This window comes from Vigna unguiculata, chromosome 4, assembly GCF_004118075.2.
Source record: "Vigna unguiculata cultivar IT97K-499-35 chromosome 4, ASM411807v1, whole genome shotgun sequence".
NCBI lineage: Eukaryota > Viridiplantae > Streptophyta > Magnoliopsida > Fabales > Fabaceae > Vigna > Vigna unguiculata.
Window position 1 is genome coordinate 32,477,127 of NC_040282.1, and position 19,888 is coordinate 32,497,014.

The 19,888-nt window shown below is 30.9% G+C and overlaps 1 protein-coding gene across 1 annotated transcript; it reads right to left on the reverse strand.

Moving 5' to 3' along the window:
- Positions 1–2,587: 2,587 nt before the first annotated feature.
- LOC114182261 (cellulose synthase A catalytic subunit 2 [UDP-forming]-like) lies at positions 2,588–11,092 on the reverse strand. The gene is made up of 14 exons (XM_028069089.1): positions 10,551–11,092; positions 9,602–9,797; positions 9,102–9,325; positions 8,898–9,000; positions 8,328–8,499; positions 6,573–6,839; positions 6,141–6,486; positions 5,571–5,708; positions 5,336–5,461; positions 5,026–5,238; positions 4,638–4,911; positions 4,240–4,436; positions 3,808–4,158; positions 2,588–3,611 (listed from the first exon to the last, which is right to left on the reverse strand). Exons 1-14 carry the CDS (start codon positions 10,629–10,631, stop codon positions 3,030–3,032), a joined length of 3,270 nt encoding a protein of 1,089 aa, XP_027924890.1. The 5' UTR covers positions 10,632–11,092; the 3' UTR covers positions 2,588–3,029.
- Positions 11,093–19,888: the final 8,796 nt, after the last annotated feature.

Genomic DNA, 19,888 nt, shown 5'->3' on the forward strand with positions numbered 1-19,888 from the left:
GAATTTATGTAGATGAATATGTGTGTTTTTTTGAGTGGATTTAGAGGGTAAAGTGAATTTGAAGATGAATTTTGTGAAAGTTAATGAGTGATGTGATAGATTAAAAACGAAGTTATAATAAATAAAATTTAAAAATTACCAAACTACCCTTTTAATAAAAATAAAATTAAATAATTTTTAAATAAATAAAAAATATTAAATTTTAATAATATTTTAATTTTTATTATTAATTATTAATTATTATATACACATATTATTAATGAGAAGCACGTACATGAGAGTAAAAGAAAATATGTGTAAGAGGGTAAATTGGTAAAATGAAACTTTATTCATCCAAATCCGTTCATCAGTGAGAAGATGAAGTTTTTATTAGATTTAGAAAATCTTTCCACTCAAATCACTATGTTTCACCACATTCGAACACAAATTTAATTAAAAGTGCATCGTTTCAAATGAACTGATTATTCAAATCATTCAAGCGAACATAGCCTAAAAGACAAATACTAATATTAATAATTTTAAAAATTAAATTTCACTCCATTTATTTTCTTAAGCCGAACATTATCTATTTTTGTCTATTTCTTAATTTCTTCTCTCTTTTTTATTTAGGTTAAATTATATCTTTAGTCCCCATTTTCGTAGCAAAATTTGAATTTGGTCCCTCAATTCTTTATTATCTCAATTTGGTCCCTATTTTAGGAAATTTGATGCAAGCAAGTCCTTTCCGTTAGTGGTGTAGTAACAGTGTTAAATGGGGTGCCATGTGTCAGCTTCTGCATTTTTTTATTTTTTAAAAAAATTAAAAATTTGCCACGTGTCATGCTGACATCGTGCCACATGGCATTGACAGTGCCACGTGTCACTATTATGGCAGGTGTCATTTTCACATTCTCGATTTGGTCCCTATATTTTAATTTTTGTCTCAATTTAGTCCCAACTTTTGTAAAAATTATGCAATTTTGTCCCCTCCAAATTGAAACAAAAATTATAAAATGTTATACAAATATTTTTATTAAATTTGATTTTTTTATTCAAATTGATATTTTTATTATATATTTTCAATAAAACTAAGTTTATTTAAATTTGTTTCACATTCAATTTTACTTAAAATTGTTTTCCAATTTTAAATTTATTTGTTTTTTATTGTTACATAAACTAGTTAATTTTTCTTAAATTATATAATTGTTATTTTTATACCAACTAAAACATTTGTATAGAAATTATTGAATTTTACACATTTTAAAAATATGCAATTATTTAAAATATGAATTCAAATAAAAACCAATATTAAAGTATGATGTAATAAAATATCAATATAATTTATGAATTTTTTTTTGTTATTAGCATTATTTTCTATTAAAAACTTTAAAACAATTTTAAATAAAGTTTAATGTAAAATATAAATTAAAATAAACTTAATCTTGTTAAAAATATTTACTTGAAATATCAATTTGATAGAAATATTTGTGCACATTTATATAAAAATTAAATTTGGTTTCAATTTAGAGAGGGACAAAATTGCACAATTTTTACGAAAATTGGGACTAAATTGAGACAAAAATTAAAATACTGGGACCAAATTGAGAATAGAAAAATGACACATGGCATAATAGTAACACGTGGCACTATCACTGCCACGTAGCACGATGTCAGCTTGACACGTGGCAAATTTTAATTTTTTAAAAAAAAAATTAAAAAAATAAAAAAAATTCAAAAAATCCAAGAACTGACAAGTGACATCCCATTTACACCGTTACTACACCACTAACGGAAAAGACTTAATTGCATCAAATTTTCCAAAATAGGAATCAGATTGAGATAAAAAAGAATTGAGGACCAACTTCGAATTTTACTACGAAAATGGGATGAAAAGTATAATTTAACCTTTTATTTATTATTTATTTACTTCCATTGTTTTGCTCACCATCAAACACACTTTGAGTCCTTTACAAAAGCTGTGTCAGAAGTTCGAGAACAGGAGAGTTTGTATTTCGTTTGGCGCAATCAATTACAACAGAAAAAGGCCAAGATGTTCGGTGGCAGTACTGCATATAGAATTATTTACTTCTTCACCAAAAGAAAGTTTTTTTTCCTTTATGACAGTTTGCAAACAGTGACCCATTCAGCTTTCACGAGATTGGAAACTGGTAATCAGTTCACGTGACATTCTTTTGCAAGTTATTTTGGCTGACAAGTAAAACCAGTGAAAACATTTTAATCAGTTCATTTTGCAGGAACAAAAAGTCTCACCAGTCTGGCTGGTGATAATTTCTAAGCGTGTCACATCAGCAAAAAATGTGATTTTGATACTTCAACTACCTAATCAATTTCCAGCTATCAAGTGGCTAGTGTCCAAAAAGAAATTCAATATTTTCATTCTACTAAATAGGAAATGTGGTAAAAATTAAAACTTTACATTTACTACTGCTGTCATATATGACTCTTTTTTTTTCTCATCTGTTTTAATCTGTGATATGAACTAAGCTAAACATTTTCTTAACTCTTCCTCTCATACATTCATGCCCCATAGAAAGAATTTGGCAAAAAACGAGTTTTAAGGCAAAACAAATAAATCAAGACCAGCTTATTGCACAAATCTAGACTTAGCTTTGCATTATTTTCAAGATACTATGTGAAAATGGAAATACTATACAATGTAGACGTTTTATTCACTTGGTGCAACAGTCTCAAAACCAAGCATAGATCCCACTTTTTATAGGGGATTTCAAACATGAGAACACATGATTACAAATATGAGATGACTTATTCAGGAAGAAGTTATAAATTACATCTCACCTGTGATTTCAAACTAATTTCGATAATGCACATGTATAAAAAGAATAATGAAACCTTTCAAAACATGTTGTATCTACAAACACCCGCCACAAATAACTTTGTTTTTCGGTGGCAGCTCTCACCAACAGATAGATAGTACTGCATTCAGAAACTTGTCTTTGACCAAAAATTTATGCATGTTGCAGGACTAATCTGTGTAAAACACCAAACCATGTCTTCCATCTTTTGTTACCTCAGTCACACTTCAATCCACAAATTTCAAGAACAATATCATTTTTGGCCAAAAATGGGTTTATCCTCACCCAGAGTAGTGTTAAGATTGAAGCCAGAAGAATGGCCCAGACCAAGATGATGGTAGGAACACCTTCCTGTTTTCCCATGACACCCTTGAGGAAAGGGTAAAGATGGACAATGACCCAAAGGGCAAAAAATAGCCTTCCAAACAAAGGACCCCATGAATCATAGCCATTGTTTATAGCATCTGACACACCAACAATGACTCCAATTATGTTTATGATTAGTAGGGTCAAGGGAGGGATCAACAAGGATGTCCACTTGAAGATGTAGAGTTCAGCAAAATCTCCATCATCTGCAGCTTTGGATGTGACAGTGAAGTTTGTGTTAACTCCTGCAAGAACTTTGAGCAGACCCTGAAAGAGAGCAAACAGATGTGAGGAGGCACCACCAATAACCCAGAACTGCTCATTCCTCCACCAGTCATGTATACCAACACCTCCCCATTGCATTTCCAGGATACCAGTTGCAGCTATAGAGATGAACAGGGCCATGAAAATGATACTGGCATAGTTACTTATCTGAGAACAATAAAATAAAGCATTAGTCCAAAACTGCATCACATTCTATTTCAATGTTTAAAACAATTCTTCAATTTGGTGTGAGCACTATACATAACTATGCAAAAGTTACTCTTATGTTTATGTATCCCTACCTAGGACATAAATTGTACTCAGTTTGAGGAATGTAATTAAAAGTTGAAAAAATTAATCCTACCTCAGGGACAATGAATTTGCCAGTGAGTAGACAGACAGCTGGTAATGCACAGTAGGCGATTAAGGGAATTGAAGTCAGAGGATAAACAACCGAGTTTATGTAAGAGAATCGTTCCAGCGACTTCAAGCCACCACCATAACCATACCATATAGGACAATGCCTACTGAAAAAGATCTCAACAGATCCAAGAGCCCATCGAAGAACTTGATGCAGACGATCTGAGAGATTTATAGGAGCTGAACCCTTGAAAGCAGGCCTTTTGGGCATGCAGTACACAGATCTCCAACCATGGCAATGCATCTTGAAACCTGTTAAAATATCTTCTGTAACTGACCCATATATCCACCCAACCTGAAAAACAAATGTTGCAGAGGTCTAAATACATGTAAACCATGGCTTAAAAGAGCTTCAAATCTGAAACAGGTAGCATACCTCTTTCCCCCATTCTGTCTTATCCTCATAACCACAACTAATTACATGGATGGCTTCTTTCAATAGTGTGGCAGAACTTGCTGCTTTTGGAATACCACCATCTTCCATGAGTGTTGAAGCTATGAAAACAGATGATTGCCCATATTTCTTCTCAAACTTTTGTTGAGACATTAATAAGGACTTCTCGTTGTCAATTCCTGTGATAAGGGTTTCAGGAGGAACACCAAATGCCATTACAAGACTAGTTAGTTGCTTCATAAGAATGCAAATACAATAAAAGTATATATTGTAATACCAGAGCAGAGTTCAACTAAGTACATCTCAGAACTAGTTAGAGACTAAGAATGCATCTGAATGTTTCTGAATGAAAAACAAGGCCAACTTGAGGCATTTCATACCTTCAATTCCCTCTTCAATATTTTCTAGTGCAGGCATTTGCTTAGTGTCATCCTTATTCTTTGTCATCTTTTTCATACTTGACTTTGATTTAATCTTTTTCTTCCTAGATCCACAACACAGACAGCAGCACCATTTAGGCCAACAGTTACATGTCTTCCTTGGTGGTTTCTTGGTAGCAGGGGCATCATATCCATAAAATGCCTGCCTCCTGAAGACACACCCAGTTCCCACATATATAGGTCCTTGGATGCCATCCAAACCTTTCATATTGATCTATACATATTTAACAAATGTTAGCTTTTCCTTCAGAGCAGACTAAAAGATATATGTATATATTTGTGTATAGTAATATATATGTTCAAACAACAACAGCAGATTCTTACTTACATCAAAGAATACAACATTGCGATTTGAGTATCTATCGTTACGATCAATCCCATCAAATCTTTGGGGAAACTGTACATAGCATATTTTTTTCCCTGATGTAGGATCCATCATGAAGCACATGGCTTCACGAAGGGCCTTACTGTTATTTATGTAGTGATCACAATCAACATTCAGTAGATAAGGAGCATTTGTGATTATTGCTGAGACTCTCACCTTCACAATCAACCAACAAAGCAACAGAAAAAATGTTAGAAGCAACAGAAGAAAACTTAGAAAGCTTTCAGTTTTATAGTGATAAAAGGGACTCTACCAAAGCATTCATAGCTCCAGCTTTTTTGTGGTGCTCATATCCAGGTCTTTTCTCACGTGACACGTACACAAGTCGAGGTAATTCGTTTCCGTCAATATCACGAACACCATTTTGTCCAAGGAAAACCTGAAGTAGAATACCAACATAGTTCAGGTTATAGAAACATGCCGTGTGGTGGATACAACATTTTCAATCTACACAAGAAACCAAAATAGCATCTTAACATTGTACTCACTTGTATCATTCCAGGGTGATCTCTGACATTGTTTCCAGGCCATGGAGTACCATCCTGCATTGTCCAACCATCCTCAGGAACCTTCTGTGCCATTGCCACCAATGCATTAATCCTCACTTTGAACTCTTCATACTCCCTCTGTGTCAACACATGAGAAAAACAAATGGAACCAATTATTGATTGAAGCCAAATCGAAGAGATGAAAGATGATAAACATAAATAAAGGACAAAACTTAGATACAATTCTTCAGGTGTTTTCACATTTTATTCAATGAATTGGAATTCATCTCAGTAACTTTATTAATCTTTAATGCTAACCTTTACTATGTATAGTTTCTAGTAGAACTTTAATTTTGATTGTAAAACACCAAAAGTAAAGATACATCTAAGTTTTGTCCTAAAGTAAAACTCAAACATGATTAAAGAGAAGCCGAAGAAAAATAACTAAACTCTCCACTGGCATAAACTATGTTTCTCAGTTTGTCATATTTCATGCAAACAAAATTGAAACCTTAAGTTTATGGCTTTTCCTTTGGATCAGAAAATGACATGATAGGAACAATTTCAAACCTTAATGGCACGACGTTCTCTTATAAATGCTGCATCCACTTTATCCTTCAAGTAGTCAACCTTCTGTGCAAAATACCATTCTGGAGCCCGCGGTTCAATGCTGAACTTCTTACAGAATGGAACCCATTTCCTTGCAAACTCAGAAGTCTCGGAGAGTGCTTCAAATGTAAGCATTGCAGCACCATCATCAGAGACATAACATGCAACCTTCTCCACTGGATAATCCACAGCAAGGATGGACAGAACTGTGTTTGCAGTTATAAGTGGAGGCTCTTTCATAGGATCCACTGTACTGACAAACACATCTATATCAGCCAACTGAGATGGTTTTCCTTCTTTCTCGTACCTGTGAAGTTGTAAATATTAAGGAATTAACAAATATTGTCTTATATCACACACAAATATAAGGAAAGGCAGAAAAAGACCAAATACCTCAGAGATAAACGATCAAGGTATGTTTCCCGCATAATCGGGCTCCATTTTGGGAACTGATCAAAAATCCATGACACAGCAAACCAGATTTCACAGATTACTGATGTGAGCCACAATGCATATGCATCATTGACTGGATGGAGAATTCTATAGTGAAAAAAGAGGCCAAGAATTGCAATCCGGAGTACTATTATGATTCTGTATGGATTTATCCTGCTTGAACTAATTGGCAGCTTTCTCCAAAGGGGTTGTCTGCCTTCATCCATTCTGTGAACAGGAATTCAGATTAAGTAATCATAAATTTAGCAGAAAGGAAAGTAAATAAATATAGCAAGAAAATATGAATGCAACTGGTGTATTTTCAGTTGCTATTCAATCTAGACAGGAAAAAAAATGGATGCTATTGCACGTAGTTGCTGGAATTGGTTGTTAGAAAGAAAAGAGACGTTGTAAATTGTATATTGCTGTATTTATGAAAGAAACAAGCAAGGTAATACATAAACAAGGGGCACCGAACTGCTATAAGAGAAAGCAGATTACTTAGTTTGTCTAACATTGGTGGATGGAGGAATGAACAAAATTGTGTTCTTATACTCAAAATAGAAAAATAAATTTAGTTACTTGGTGGATTAAATCATTATTACATCTTCAAACATAGTGGAATAGAAGTACAAGTTGTGCTCAACTTTTTCTACTATTTCAGGATGTTTGGTAAAGCAATTCATTTGTAACGTAAAATTTTCTCTTGCAATACTTGTTTTCAGACACTTACTAAAACCAACTTATATTCAGTATTTTAATATGAAGATGTTAAGCTGGTAAAATATTTGTTATTTATAATGAAGATAGATGACTGTTTATTTGATTATTGGATGGGAAAGTTGACAATTAATGAATTACTTCACAAGTGCAAGAAATAGAGTGAGTTTAGAAATATAGCTCTAAAATATTTTTATAAGTTACTATTAGACCCTAGTCATATGTTAGAGTAAACGTGCATAATAATCTAACAAATAAATTATTCTATTTAACTACTTTTTTACCTAAATATCTATTTGGAGGATAAGAACAAAATTCTAGTTACTCCCCATTTACATATTACCACATGACTATATGGCCAAATGTGGGTTTAACTTTTTACCAAGTATTAATGTGGTAAAGTTATATCTATATATTGTTATTGTTAATTAAGTTCCATGAATATCTGCAAGAGATAAGATAAAAAAATCAACTTTACCCCATCCTCATATAATTCAGCTGTTCTAAGAGGGATGCATCAAATGTTGTTTTTACATGTTATATAGTACAAACCACAAAGAAAGCCATAAAATATTAATTTTACAAAAATAAAAATTAAATTTTCATCTCATCTAAATAGGTTGTCAGGATTTTTGTTGGAAGAATGTGAGTGAGGAGTATTGATTCAGTAAGTAATTATTAAATCCCATTTTCTTAATCATATTTATTTAAATTGTCATAAATATAGAAAAAATATTCAAAAGCAAAGATTAAAAATAATTCTATTTTTCTTATTACTTGCCAACATTTTCAGTTCAACATTTAGCTATCTGTTTGCAAGAGCCAAAATAAGTTGGACATGCTCCCAAATTGAAGCAGCCAATTTTGGCTTTAAATAAGTTGAAATACATTAAGAGTTAAAGTTGACAAATGAGAACCACAAATAAAACCAGCAAGTTTTATGAATAACTTTCAAGGAATGGATTATAAGAATAGGAATTAGACAGTAACACCTACTTTGGCAAGTCAGGATCATCCAGCTCATCACTATCCTTGCCCCCTTCATGCCTAACCACCTGAAGTTTTTCACCTTGCTTTTTCTTCCAATCCTCCATCCTTTCCTTCCATGCAACACTTCCATATCCATAAACTGCTATGTCCTTTTTAGGATCCATAGGTCTAGGTTGAACTGCAACAACAACAACATTAATTGTCACATTAAATAACGACAGGGCCACCTAGAAGCTGCACAGTCTCACAATGTGCACATGCAACCCTATACAAAAAAAATGTTACTGCCAATTGGATAATAGCTTGGTGTGGTTAACTACTTTAAGTACACCCTCATATTTCATCTGGGTAATTTATATAACAGGTACTGTTGGTTGGTGGTGGTGGCGGCGGTGGTGTTGTTCTCTGATCAGAATAGAAGTTTACCTAAAATTAGTATGATAAATTATTAAATGTCAATGCAAAATTACCTTGGTAAAATTCCAATTCTGATTGGAGAACAACACCAATGGAATTACATGCAAGTTTTGCACCTTAAATAGTTGCTACTATGTTTTGTCTGATAAAATTACTTACCAGGCACAGATGAATCAGGAAAAGGCATAGGGTAAATCCTTTTCCCTCTAGCCATGAATGGAGGAAGAATAAGTGCATGTTTATCAGCAGAAATTCCCACATCCTTAATTGAAAAACCAATTATTATGACAAATAGGATCAAAAAATAGTATAGTAAAATTCAGAAAAAAAAAAAAGAGACACAAGTGATGAAAATGAACTGACTTCTTGACCATATGTCAGTAGAGGGATCTCAGAAGCTACAGAAGCTGCATCAAACTCTGATGGAGTGTGGACTGAACCATTGACTGAACCATAGTTAAGGCGAGTAGAGAACATGGCCTCAGACATTTGAGAATGATCTCGCCTAAGATTGCCTCCAATATCAAACTCGCTTTCCAAATCATCAGTGTCATCCTCTTCTTCATCACCCAAAACTCTAGCACTACCTGATATCAGTTGCAGTGTTAGCCAAATCTAGCATCAGATTATGGTAACAACACACTGTATGTTGTTGGTTAAAATTCATTGAAAACTATGAAACACATTAAATAAGTGCGACCGACACAAATTATATAATTCTAATAATTTCAGTCAATAATAAAAAAACATTAGAGTCATGCCATAATCGTTCTTCAACATAACAAAGACAAAAATAAGGTGAGAAAGAAACATAAACACAGACACAAAAAGATCAGAGTTAAAGTTGGTTGAAGCTTCTTCACCTTTGATGCGCTTATATCTTGTTTTACACTGAGGACAAACTTGGTTACCCTCTCTTCTTTCATACTCATAGCAAGGTCTGCATACAGGGAATGCACATTCATTGCAAGCAACAAATGGCTCCCCATTCACTGTAACCTCTAACTCATCCCCACAGATCTGACAAATTTGACCACTTAATTCTGTGACAGCAGTCACCTGCAAACAACAGAGATGATGCTAACATTGATCAGATCAGGAAAATTGGATGGTAATGTACTTTATAAGAAGATGGAAGTCCGTTTCTTTATTTCTAAATAGGTTAAGATGGCCTTTTTTTACTTAAAATAAGCAGCATCAAAGTTTATGACTTCCATGCAAAAAATCCAAAAGCTCTGAAATTGATAAACCATGGCAAGAAAAAATAAGGAGAAGCAGGAGAGAACAAGTTGAATGAACTCAATTTGTTCAAACTTAGATTGGTGAAAAAAGTGTTTTTCTTTTCCTTTCCAGTTTCTTTCACCCTGAAGCTGGGGAAAAACTAAGTGAAAAGAGTTTGGATGGGAAAATTTTCCACAATTATCACAAAAACAAAATTGAAGTCCCCATCCCCAAGAGAGAGAACTAGCTTATTTATTTCAGCTTGAAACTCTCATTGTGCTTAAAAGAAGACAACTTGGAAAACCATTTCTAAAAGAAAAAATTTACATAAGGAACCAAATACCCTTAGGAATGAAATGAAGGACTCAAAATGGAAAGACAACCCAATTGGGTCAAAAAATGAGCATGGAAATCCAAAAAAGAAAAGACCCCCAATGGGGAATTTGCTTCTTCAAACTCTTGACGTGGCTTTGCGAGATGAGTTGAAGAATAAGGACAAAACTGAGAAAAAAAAAAGATTCTGCTTTGAAGGCCATGTGAGTTCAAAATCTTCAGAGAAACTGAGAAATCAGAGAAATAGAGACCACTCACTCTTGCAGTCTCATCAGCATTGATAAGAACAAACTCATTCCTGTTATGAGACCCTGCAATCAGTCTCCCTTTGGTGTCCATAGAACTGTTAACTCACTCAACACCAAAATCCTCAGATACCAAATACTCCACTCACAAACCTCCCTTCTTAGTCTCTTCCAAGTTCATAGTGAAAGAAAGAAGCAAATATAGAAAGGCTATCAAACTAAGAGTGAAACCGAAGAAAGCTGCTTCCTTTGGAGGGCATAGTTCATGAAATGATTCTTTTCTTGGGCAACCCGGTTTTGTATCAGATGGGGTGCCAGGTTGCTACCAGTACTACAAACTACTCTCTCTCATTGGTGAAAGGCACAAGCTTTGAACATTATAAGCAAACACATCACAAAAGGGTTACATAAAGTGACAAGAAATGTGAGTGTAGAAGAAAGAAAGAGAGAGGAGGAAAAGGGGAAAGAGAATCTATCAAAGCAAGCACGGGTTGGAAATTCAACGGAGATGAGATGAGACAGGGTCAGAGACAAAGAGAGACAATGTGGGAGTGTGTTGCTTTGTACGCGTATGTATATGTGTTTGTGCTTGTGCAATGCGCAGTAATAGTAGTGGTTGGATCCATAATTATTTTCCCTAATAATACACTAGTTTGCTATGTAGATTATAAGTTATGCTTTTGTTTTGCCTATGAATTATTAAGCAATGTTAGCTGTAAGTGTCTGTGTATTGTGTAAGTCTGCATTAATTGGTCTATAATTTTGTGGGAGTAACTTTGAGAATAAATAATTTTTAATTGTTTTCATTTAGATGTATATCTGAATTACTTTAAATTTTATATTCATATTGAAATCTGTTTTTTTTAATGAAATAAAAAATAAGGGTTTTTTTTAACACTTTAGTAGGAGTTCGTTATCATAAAAGAATAGATAAAATACATTTTAATTTGGTCAAAATAACTATTTTAATTCTCATATATTTTATGATTAATAAATTTAACCTCTTGAATTTTATAAAGAAAAAACAATATTCTTTAATTATAAAAATATTAGAATCGAAATCATCGCTTTTAAAATGCAAGGACTAGAGCTAATTTGAATAGAAAATGAGAGATTAAATTATGTTTTTAAAAGTGTGTTAATAATTATTTAAAAGTGTGTTAAATATGATGTTTAAAATGATTATGTAAAAGATAAATGATAGATATAAAATGATATAAGACTAAATTTCTTTGTCGAATAATAATTCTACAGAAAAATTAAATCGTAAATATATTCTAATTATATTTTAAAACAAAAGAAAATTACGTGAAATTTAAATAGGAAATTATACGTTATTAAAAGGACGTAAAAAAAACACAAACTTTTCTTGCAAGCCAAAGCCGAGGAGCGGAGAGAAAAGTCACGTGAGGTTAATACTTAAAAAGGAAGAGTCACGTGAGGTTCGTGCGAGTGCGAGTACGAGATAATGCACAAAATATCGCCATACAAAGAATTAAACTATGATTCGAATTTTGAAACATCATCATATAATAATAAGAGTAAATTCTCGTGACTGAGAAATAGCCAAAATATCTTCCCTCGAGTTTATTTTTGAAGTTTCAAAATTTACTTTGTACTTTGTTTTCTTCTTTTGAAGTTGCATTGAAGATGGGTAAGAAAAAACACTCAAGCAAATAATTACTCACGAGAGTGCATGAATATGGATATAATTTTCAATGCATATGTTGAGTTACCAAATATTTCAAAACAGCCAAAAAGTTAATTAATATTAGAAAAGTGAATTATTTTAGAAACTTCACGTAATACTTAATTGTAGTAATGATAACGAGTTTTGAAAATCTATACATTTTGGATTAAAAAAATATAAGCATATGTCAAAAATAGAATAAAAGAGTTTATTGTGCAAAAAAAAAAATCAACAACTTTCTTAATATGTTAGAAACTCTACGTTATCTTCATGGATCATTGTACATATTGAAGTAGAAAGTTGCAATAGAAAATGAAGTTTTGTTCCTGAAATATTATTAGATAGTATATTTCTGATAATAATGGCAATTCCATCACATCAAGCATTAGAGTAGTAGGAAAATTACATGTTTTCAATTATTTTCTATGATCCTTATTCCTTAGTTATATAAGCGAAAAGAAATTTATTTTACCTCATTGATGTGTGTGGAGTTTCAGTACTGAGAAAACAAGATAAACGGTGGAATTTGATTAAAAGGACTAAATTTATGTATTTTAAAAGATAAAAGACTAGATTGGTCTAAAGTTTCGAAATTGACTAATTCCAAAATTTACTGAAATATAAGAAACTAAAAACATATTTAACCCTTTAAAATTTAACTACCAAGGTTTTAGTTATCAAAGAAAATTTGTTACTAAATGTTAGCTACCAAAATTTTTGCTACCAAAGAAATTTGTTTCTAAATTATTAATTTATGATCAATTTAGCGACTAGTTATAATTGTTTATTGATAATAGTGACTATTTTAGTAACCAACATTTTTTTTATTTTGTAAAAATTGCTATATAAATTAGTCATTATATTGATTAACAATTTTTTGTCACTAAAATTGATTATTAATGAGATATTTTCTTTTAATGAATCAAATTTTGGAAAAATAATTAATGACAAAGTTGTTAATATTCCATTATAGTGTTAAAAAAACATTTGGTTTTTTTAATATTATAACTATAATTTTATTTCACTTAAAAATTGATTAAATGTAAATTAGAATTTTAAAATATATAAGATGGTATGAAATATTCATTTAATTTGACTATTCAACAAAGATACATTTGCAAAATGATATATTATAATTAAATAGTATGGCGAAAACTAGTAAGCAATGTATATCTATTATGCAGCTATTCTCTAACTTAAATCATATTTGTAAAGTATAAAGCAAATAAAATATATAACTTTAAATAAAGAATAAGGAATTAATCATATAAGTTTTAAAATATTAGCAAATAAAATATACAAATTTTTTTTCTTATTATAAAATTAGCAATGATTAAATACATTTTCTCAAATTAAAAAATGGCATGCATTCAAAGAAAGAATACACACAAATATGTTATTTGTTTTAATCAAAGAATACAAAAATAGGCTATTTGTTTTCACCAAAGAATATACACAAATTTGGTATTTCTTTTTACCAAAGAAAATCTAAGTTTTATTCCAAAGAAAATATATAAAGAAAAATTTTTAAAAGAATATTAAAAAAATTGAAAAAACTTTTCTCTTTGTTAAGTCATGTCTTTTGAAGAAGAAAAAAGGTATTTTCACAAATAAATTACTAATACATCAATCTTATGACATGAATGTGATTTATTTTACTAATATCAATATTGTTTTTAGGTCTAAAAGTATTGATAAGTTAAAATGGATACGAACAATTAGATAACTCAAATTTAATATTTTAAAATTTAGATTTAATTACTCATATGATACATACGAGTAATTAAATCTAAAGTTTATATTTGACCATTTAATTTATAAGGTTAATCAGATTTAGATAGTTTGAATTACAAGTTAATTAGGTTAAGTTTTTTAAATTGTGAATTTATATAAAATTAAATTTTAAATAAAAAATATTCTTGTTTTGAATAAACGACATAAATGTGGTGAATTTGTAATTAAAAAAATGACATGTATAATAATTCTAACGATGATCGTTATAATGAACTATAAGATTATATAACTTAATATTAAATTTTAACAAACTAGAATCATATTAAAAATAAATTTTAAAATTTAAATTATATTTGTGAATTTCTAAAATTCTATAAAATTTCAACTTGCTATCTTAATCTGACCACAATTATCCATTTTATTCAATTTTATTTATTTAGTCACTAAAGAAAAATAATTTTTAATAAAGGTTATTTTTGGCATTTTTGGCGCTTTTAACCTCCACTAAAGACATTATCCGCAGTTTGGTTTTTCCCTAGAAACTAGAAAAGTCAGCGTCGTTAACGGATTACCGGAAGTTTTCAACAACCCCTGGTAAAACAGTATTTACCGGCGGTTCTGGAACTCTTGCTATTTACCGGCGATTCTAGAACCCCCGCTACTTACTAGCGGTTCTGGAACCCCCGCTACTTATCGACGGTTCTAGAACCTCTGCTACTTACCAGTGGTTTTGGAACCTTCGTTACTTTCTGGAAGTTTTCCAAACCTCTGTTGGTTTTCAATTTCAATCAATATCAACGTTTTTAAATCCCTAGTGGTATTTTTTCACTCCTACAATGCAATCCATTATTTATAGATGACTTTTGCTTGGTGTTTTAAATCCCTTTAATTTTATTTGTTTCACTTTTTTAATCCACATAATTCCTGAAACATATCAAATAATAAACAAAAATTCTAAAATTTTGATATTTGTTTATAAGTAGATATTATATATAAAACAAGAAAGTTTGTTTGTTCAAGGTAAACAATAAAATTTAAATGTTCAAACTAGTGGAATATTACAATATCTTTGTTTCTTCATAAAAGTAAAATAGTAAAAGTCTAATATAGAATTCTTTGACTATTATTCTTGATCTTGATCTGAATCATTTGTTTCTTCATTAGGAACACTCCTTTGATCAGACACCTAACATAAAAAAAAACATAATCAGTAACATTCATTACAATATAAAATATATATTAATATACTAAAGATTTAAATATTACCGGTGATGTATGAAACATAGGAAAGTCTTGAGGCAATTCTCCTTGATAGTTTTGTACAAAGAAAGTCACCATTGCCTTCATTTCATTGACTTGTGATGTTAATGAAGAAACCTATTTTGAAATACAATTAATCAAACTAATCAAACTATTTTAAATATATATATATATATATATATATATATATATATATATATATATATATATATATATATATATATATATATATATATAAGGTTACTGCCCAAGGCTACCCAAACTTGTCCTAAATTTTGACTATGTTATCATAATTGTAGGAAATGAGATTTGTCATGAAATTGTGAAAGGTATGATGGGCAAGCAATCTATATTTATCATATGTAATGAATATGAGATACATTTTTGAGGTATTCAATGAAAATATAGCTATGAAATTCTACATACCATCAATCTATATTTGTTCACAATTTAGTTATTACTAATGATGATGTGTGTTGGGTGCTGTGATTTTAAATTGCAATTGTGCTACTATTTCTAAAACTACCAAAAAATTGTAAGCAGATATGATTATGACAACAATATCATATTGCAATTTGTTGCAGTACTAAAGATAAATGCAGAGTATGATAAAAGCATGAGAATTTTTATTGGATAACAATATAAATGTTGATTTGTAAGTGCAATCTATTTAAATTCTTACTAATTATTTGGTGCAGCTGTGATGATAAATAAAAGTCTGCAGTTTTCATTCAGATGAAATAATACATTAACCATTAGATATGTAACAATTTGAACTCCTTTTTATGAAATGTGACCTAAAGTGTATCAATGAGGTTAGTTTTCTAAAGTAATCGAGTTTGAAATAAACTAAAACCCATAAGTTAACAATTGATTAGAACTTAACAGAGTAGTTCTGCAACAATTATGGAAAAGTATAAAGCTATAAGGATTTCTGTTCATCTTGGATACGATCAGAAGTTTTTTATTCAATGGGATTAGTCTACAGAATGAATTGACAACTATTACCATCACTTTTCAAACAATGCCTAATTATTTCACTAGTATCTCACTCATCAGGTCTGATCCCTTTTTATTAGAATCACACTTGCCTAATTATTTTTTTTTTTATTTCAGAGCTTTTAATATGGATAGTTATTTCCTAATCTCTTTTTTAATGTACTATAGCTTTCAACAGTATATTTGCAAACTTCATCTTCAGTTTGTTTCTAATAGTTATGGATTACATATTGGACTACAAACTTCAGGTGATACCTATGTCAATTATAGCATGATCAAGTCAATGACCAAAATTTGTTATGTTAAATGCAATGTTGAAATGGAATTTGGTAGGACAGACCTTGAACTACAAGAGGATGTCTAAACATAACAACAAGCCAATTAGCTTCATTTTATTTTGTTGATATATGATCGAGTGAATATATATATATATATATATATATATATATATATATATATATATATATATAAATAAAAATCAGGGTAAAGAATTTATCATCACCTAAAATACACCACATTTTTAATCTATATATGTTAATCTTCGATTTAATTGTAGAAGGTACAATTAAACAAATCTTCAATTCAAGTATACTAATAACATTTATTAGTTTTATTAATTTCTCTAAATACATTCACGTTAATCACCACATTTCTCTAATAATAATGATTTGGACAATACGGAATGATATGTAGGATTGAAAATAAAACAAGAATAAAAACGTATAAAAAATTTTCATAATCTTTATAGATTTATATATTGTTACAGGTTATAGGAAAACAAGTGTTCACTGCCTTTGCCATCATGGGTGGTGACTGTGGCAGTGGTGATTGTTCGGTGATCTCCTAGCTCTCAAAGGTTGTGAGAACCCTCACAAAAAATCCCATATTTTTTAGGGATCTTAGGCAACTACAATTTGAAGCTAATATAATTTGGCAAAATAGACTATGTTTGTGTCCCAACCTTTTCCAAATAATCAAAGGTGGCTGAAGCCAAGCCAGTCAAACAGATTTGTTAACATTCAGTTTAAGTAGTTCATCAGAACCATACTCCAATACCCCTATATCACTTAAGAGTTCACACTAAAGGTAAATACATTTCTTTCTTCAATCTTTCAAAGTGTTTCACATTCCAAAAAGGATAATATATTAGATGTAGTGATTAATGATTAAGAAGATTCATTGAACACTTATAAATGAAAAAAAAAAGTAAAAAAAGTTATAAAAAAATACTATGGATGTTATGAGGGTAAAATGGTAGTATGTGCATCACTACTCTAAAATTAAAGTCATGGAATACCTACTTGGTATCATTTGTCAGGTCATTCATCTTGAATAGCTTATTGTCATAGATACTGGTGCTTTTTATTTGGTCTTGTCTAGACAATTTTCCCAGTGCCATAACATTAGTAGTGCTAGCCAACATCTCTAAGATTAGATCTACCTCGTTCTCATAACCAAACTTGTATCCTACATCTGATATATGTTTGGCATAAAAAGAAAAACCATGTACAGTAACTGTAGACATCATCATTTGCTCATCATACCAACTCTTTATGGCTTCTTCAAAAAGTTTCATCGGAGGCTCCATCATACCCTGCACATTATTGTCATATTAAGGTGTCGGTACAATATAAATGAAGAAAAGTACATTTTAAAACACTTACACATTGTTTTGGTTGGTGATCACGAAATAATAAGTCAGCTTCAGAAATTAGATCGGTCAACTCACTAGTAAGTTTAAGAACTTGAATAACATTCTGTTGTTCTTGGTCGGCATCCTGTCATAAGTCCTTTCGACATGTACGAAGTTCCCTCCACAATTCTTGTACCATATCCATTAGTATCGATGGACTAGAGTCAAAAGACTTTGAGTTTGATGTAGAATCAACATGACTGCACGCATCTATGACATTACTCACAATTGTGGTTTTTGTATTCCCATCTCTGAAAATTTGCACAATTGATTTTGTAAAAGAAGATTCTAGAATTTCAGGATTTGCAAATGGATAAGAATTTGGTGGCAATTTGTCTGAGGATTGACAAAAAGTGAAAGTGGTCGGTGTCAGCTCATTATCAAGAGAAGATACTTTTACTGAACCAGACATTGGTCCAGTCATTGGCTTTATTCCACTTTGAATTGCTGCCTCAGGAACGAATATTGATCCATGTAAACAGGATGCATAAAATGATTTATATGTTTCATTTAAGCATGCATCTTAAGCAGTTTCTCTTTCCAAAATTGAACTAACCGGTTTGGAAAATGATGTACTTGGATAGGCTTGATTCATTTGAAACTTAAAGAGATACTCATTGTTGTTTTCAAGGGAATGTCTCTTGTAAACTTCCTCATGAATGCCAAACACTAGGTGAAAATATAGATGCTCTTGCGACTATATTATGATGGTTCTGATGAAGTTGGAAGTGAATGGAGATGTCTTTTGCGACTATCTCTCCAAACACTAGGTGAAAATATAGATGCTCTTGCTTTGAGTTTCAAAGCCAATGTCTTTAAACTAGAGCTGTCAAATCCAGTTGCATTCTCTATCATTAGGCTAGTCAATTTAGGAAAGCTTAAGGTCTTGCTCTAAATTTCTAAGCTTCAATCATTGTATTCAAAGAAGGATCATCAACGCTACTTTTGGTATAGATTATAGACAATCAACTGTCTTTATTCTGATGAAAAAAATGTAGGATTGAAAATATATAACTAAATCTAAAAAGGAAAATATGGTTGTAAAGATTTATGTTAAAAACATCAAACACGCAAAGGAAAAACTGAAAATAATAACTTGCGAGCAATAGTTTTCAAAATGTCAGGCATATGCTTTAACTAAAAAAGAAAATAATAACTTTATAGGCTTTATAGATTAGTGTATCTATGTATAGTTTTCTCTTCCAATTAACAAAAAATAGGCATGTATAAAAAACAGTACCAAGATCAAGAAAATAAAGAATGAATCAATAACATGAAAATGAGTAAGTTTAACAATATAAATGCTAGAAGAAATAAAAATAGCATCTTGGATGGTATTTTTTGTAGCCTAACACAAATGAGAGCCAAGATTTCAAATCATTGGAAATGTAAATAGAAGGATACTATGGAAACACAACAACTTTAACTGTCATAATACATGGAAAACAATGGGAATCTAAAATTATATGCAAGAATTTTTCAGCTTCAAATCTTACTGTCAAACAAACAACCTCTCACTCAAGTAGCATCAGGAATCAACTTCTATTCATCCATTACTAATATCAGTGGGTTTGTGACTCGTGTCATTTCTCTGGAAAATACAGAAAATGAATTCCTAGTGCAAGTAGTTTTAAATTAGGAGCAATTGGATGCTTGAGTCATTGAGTGGATAATGATTAACACTACTCTTTGCAAATTTTAAACTAGAAACGTATGTTTTTCAAATTTTATGAAATTTTAAACACAACTATAAACTAACGTGCGACTTATAAAAATCTGATTTCAGCGAATAAAGATGGAAAAGGAAAAAAAAAAGAAGGCAGAGTGTGTGAATTGAGATGAACAAATCTAAAAGCAGAAAATTTGAGGTGAGCAAAGAGAAGTACCTAAACAGAAGTAGGAATCACAGGAATCACATTCTGGTTGCAATGCACGATTAGTGTTGCTACTTGACATTGGCAAAATAAGAAGTGAG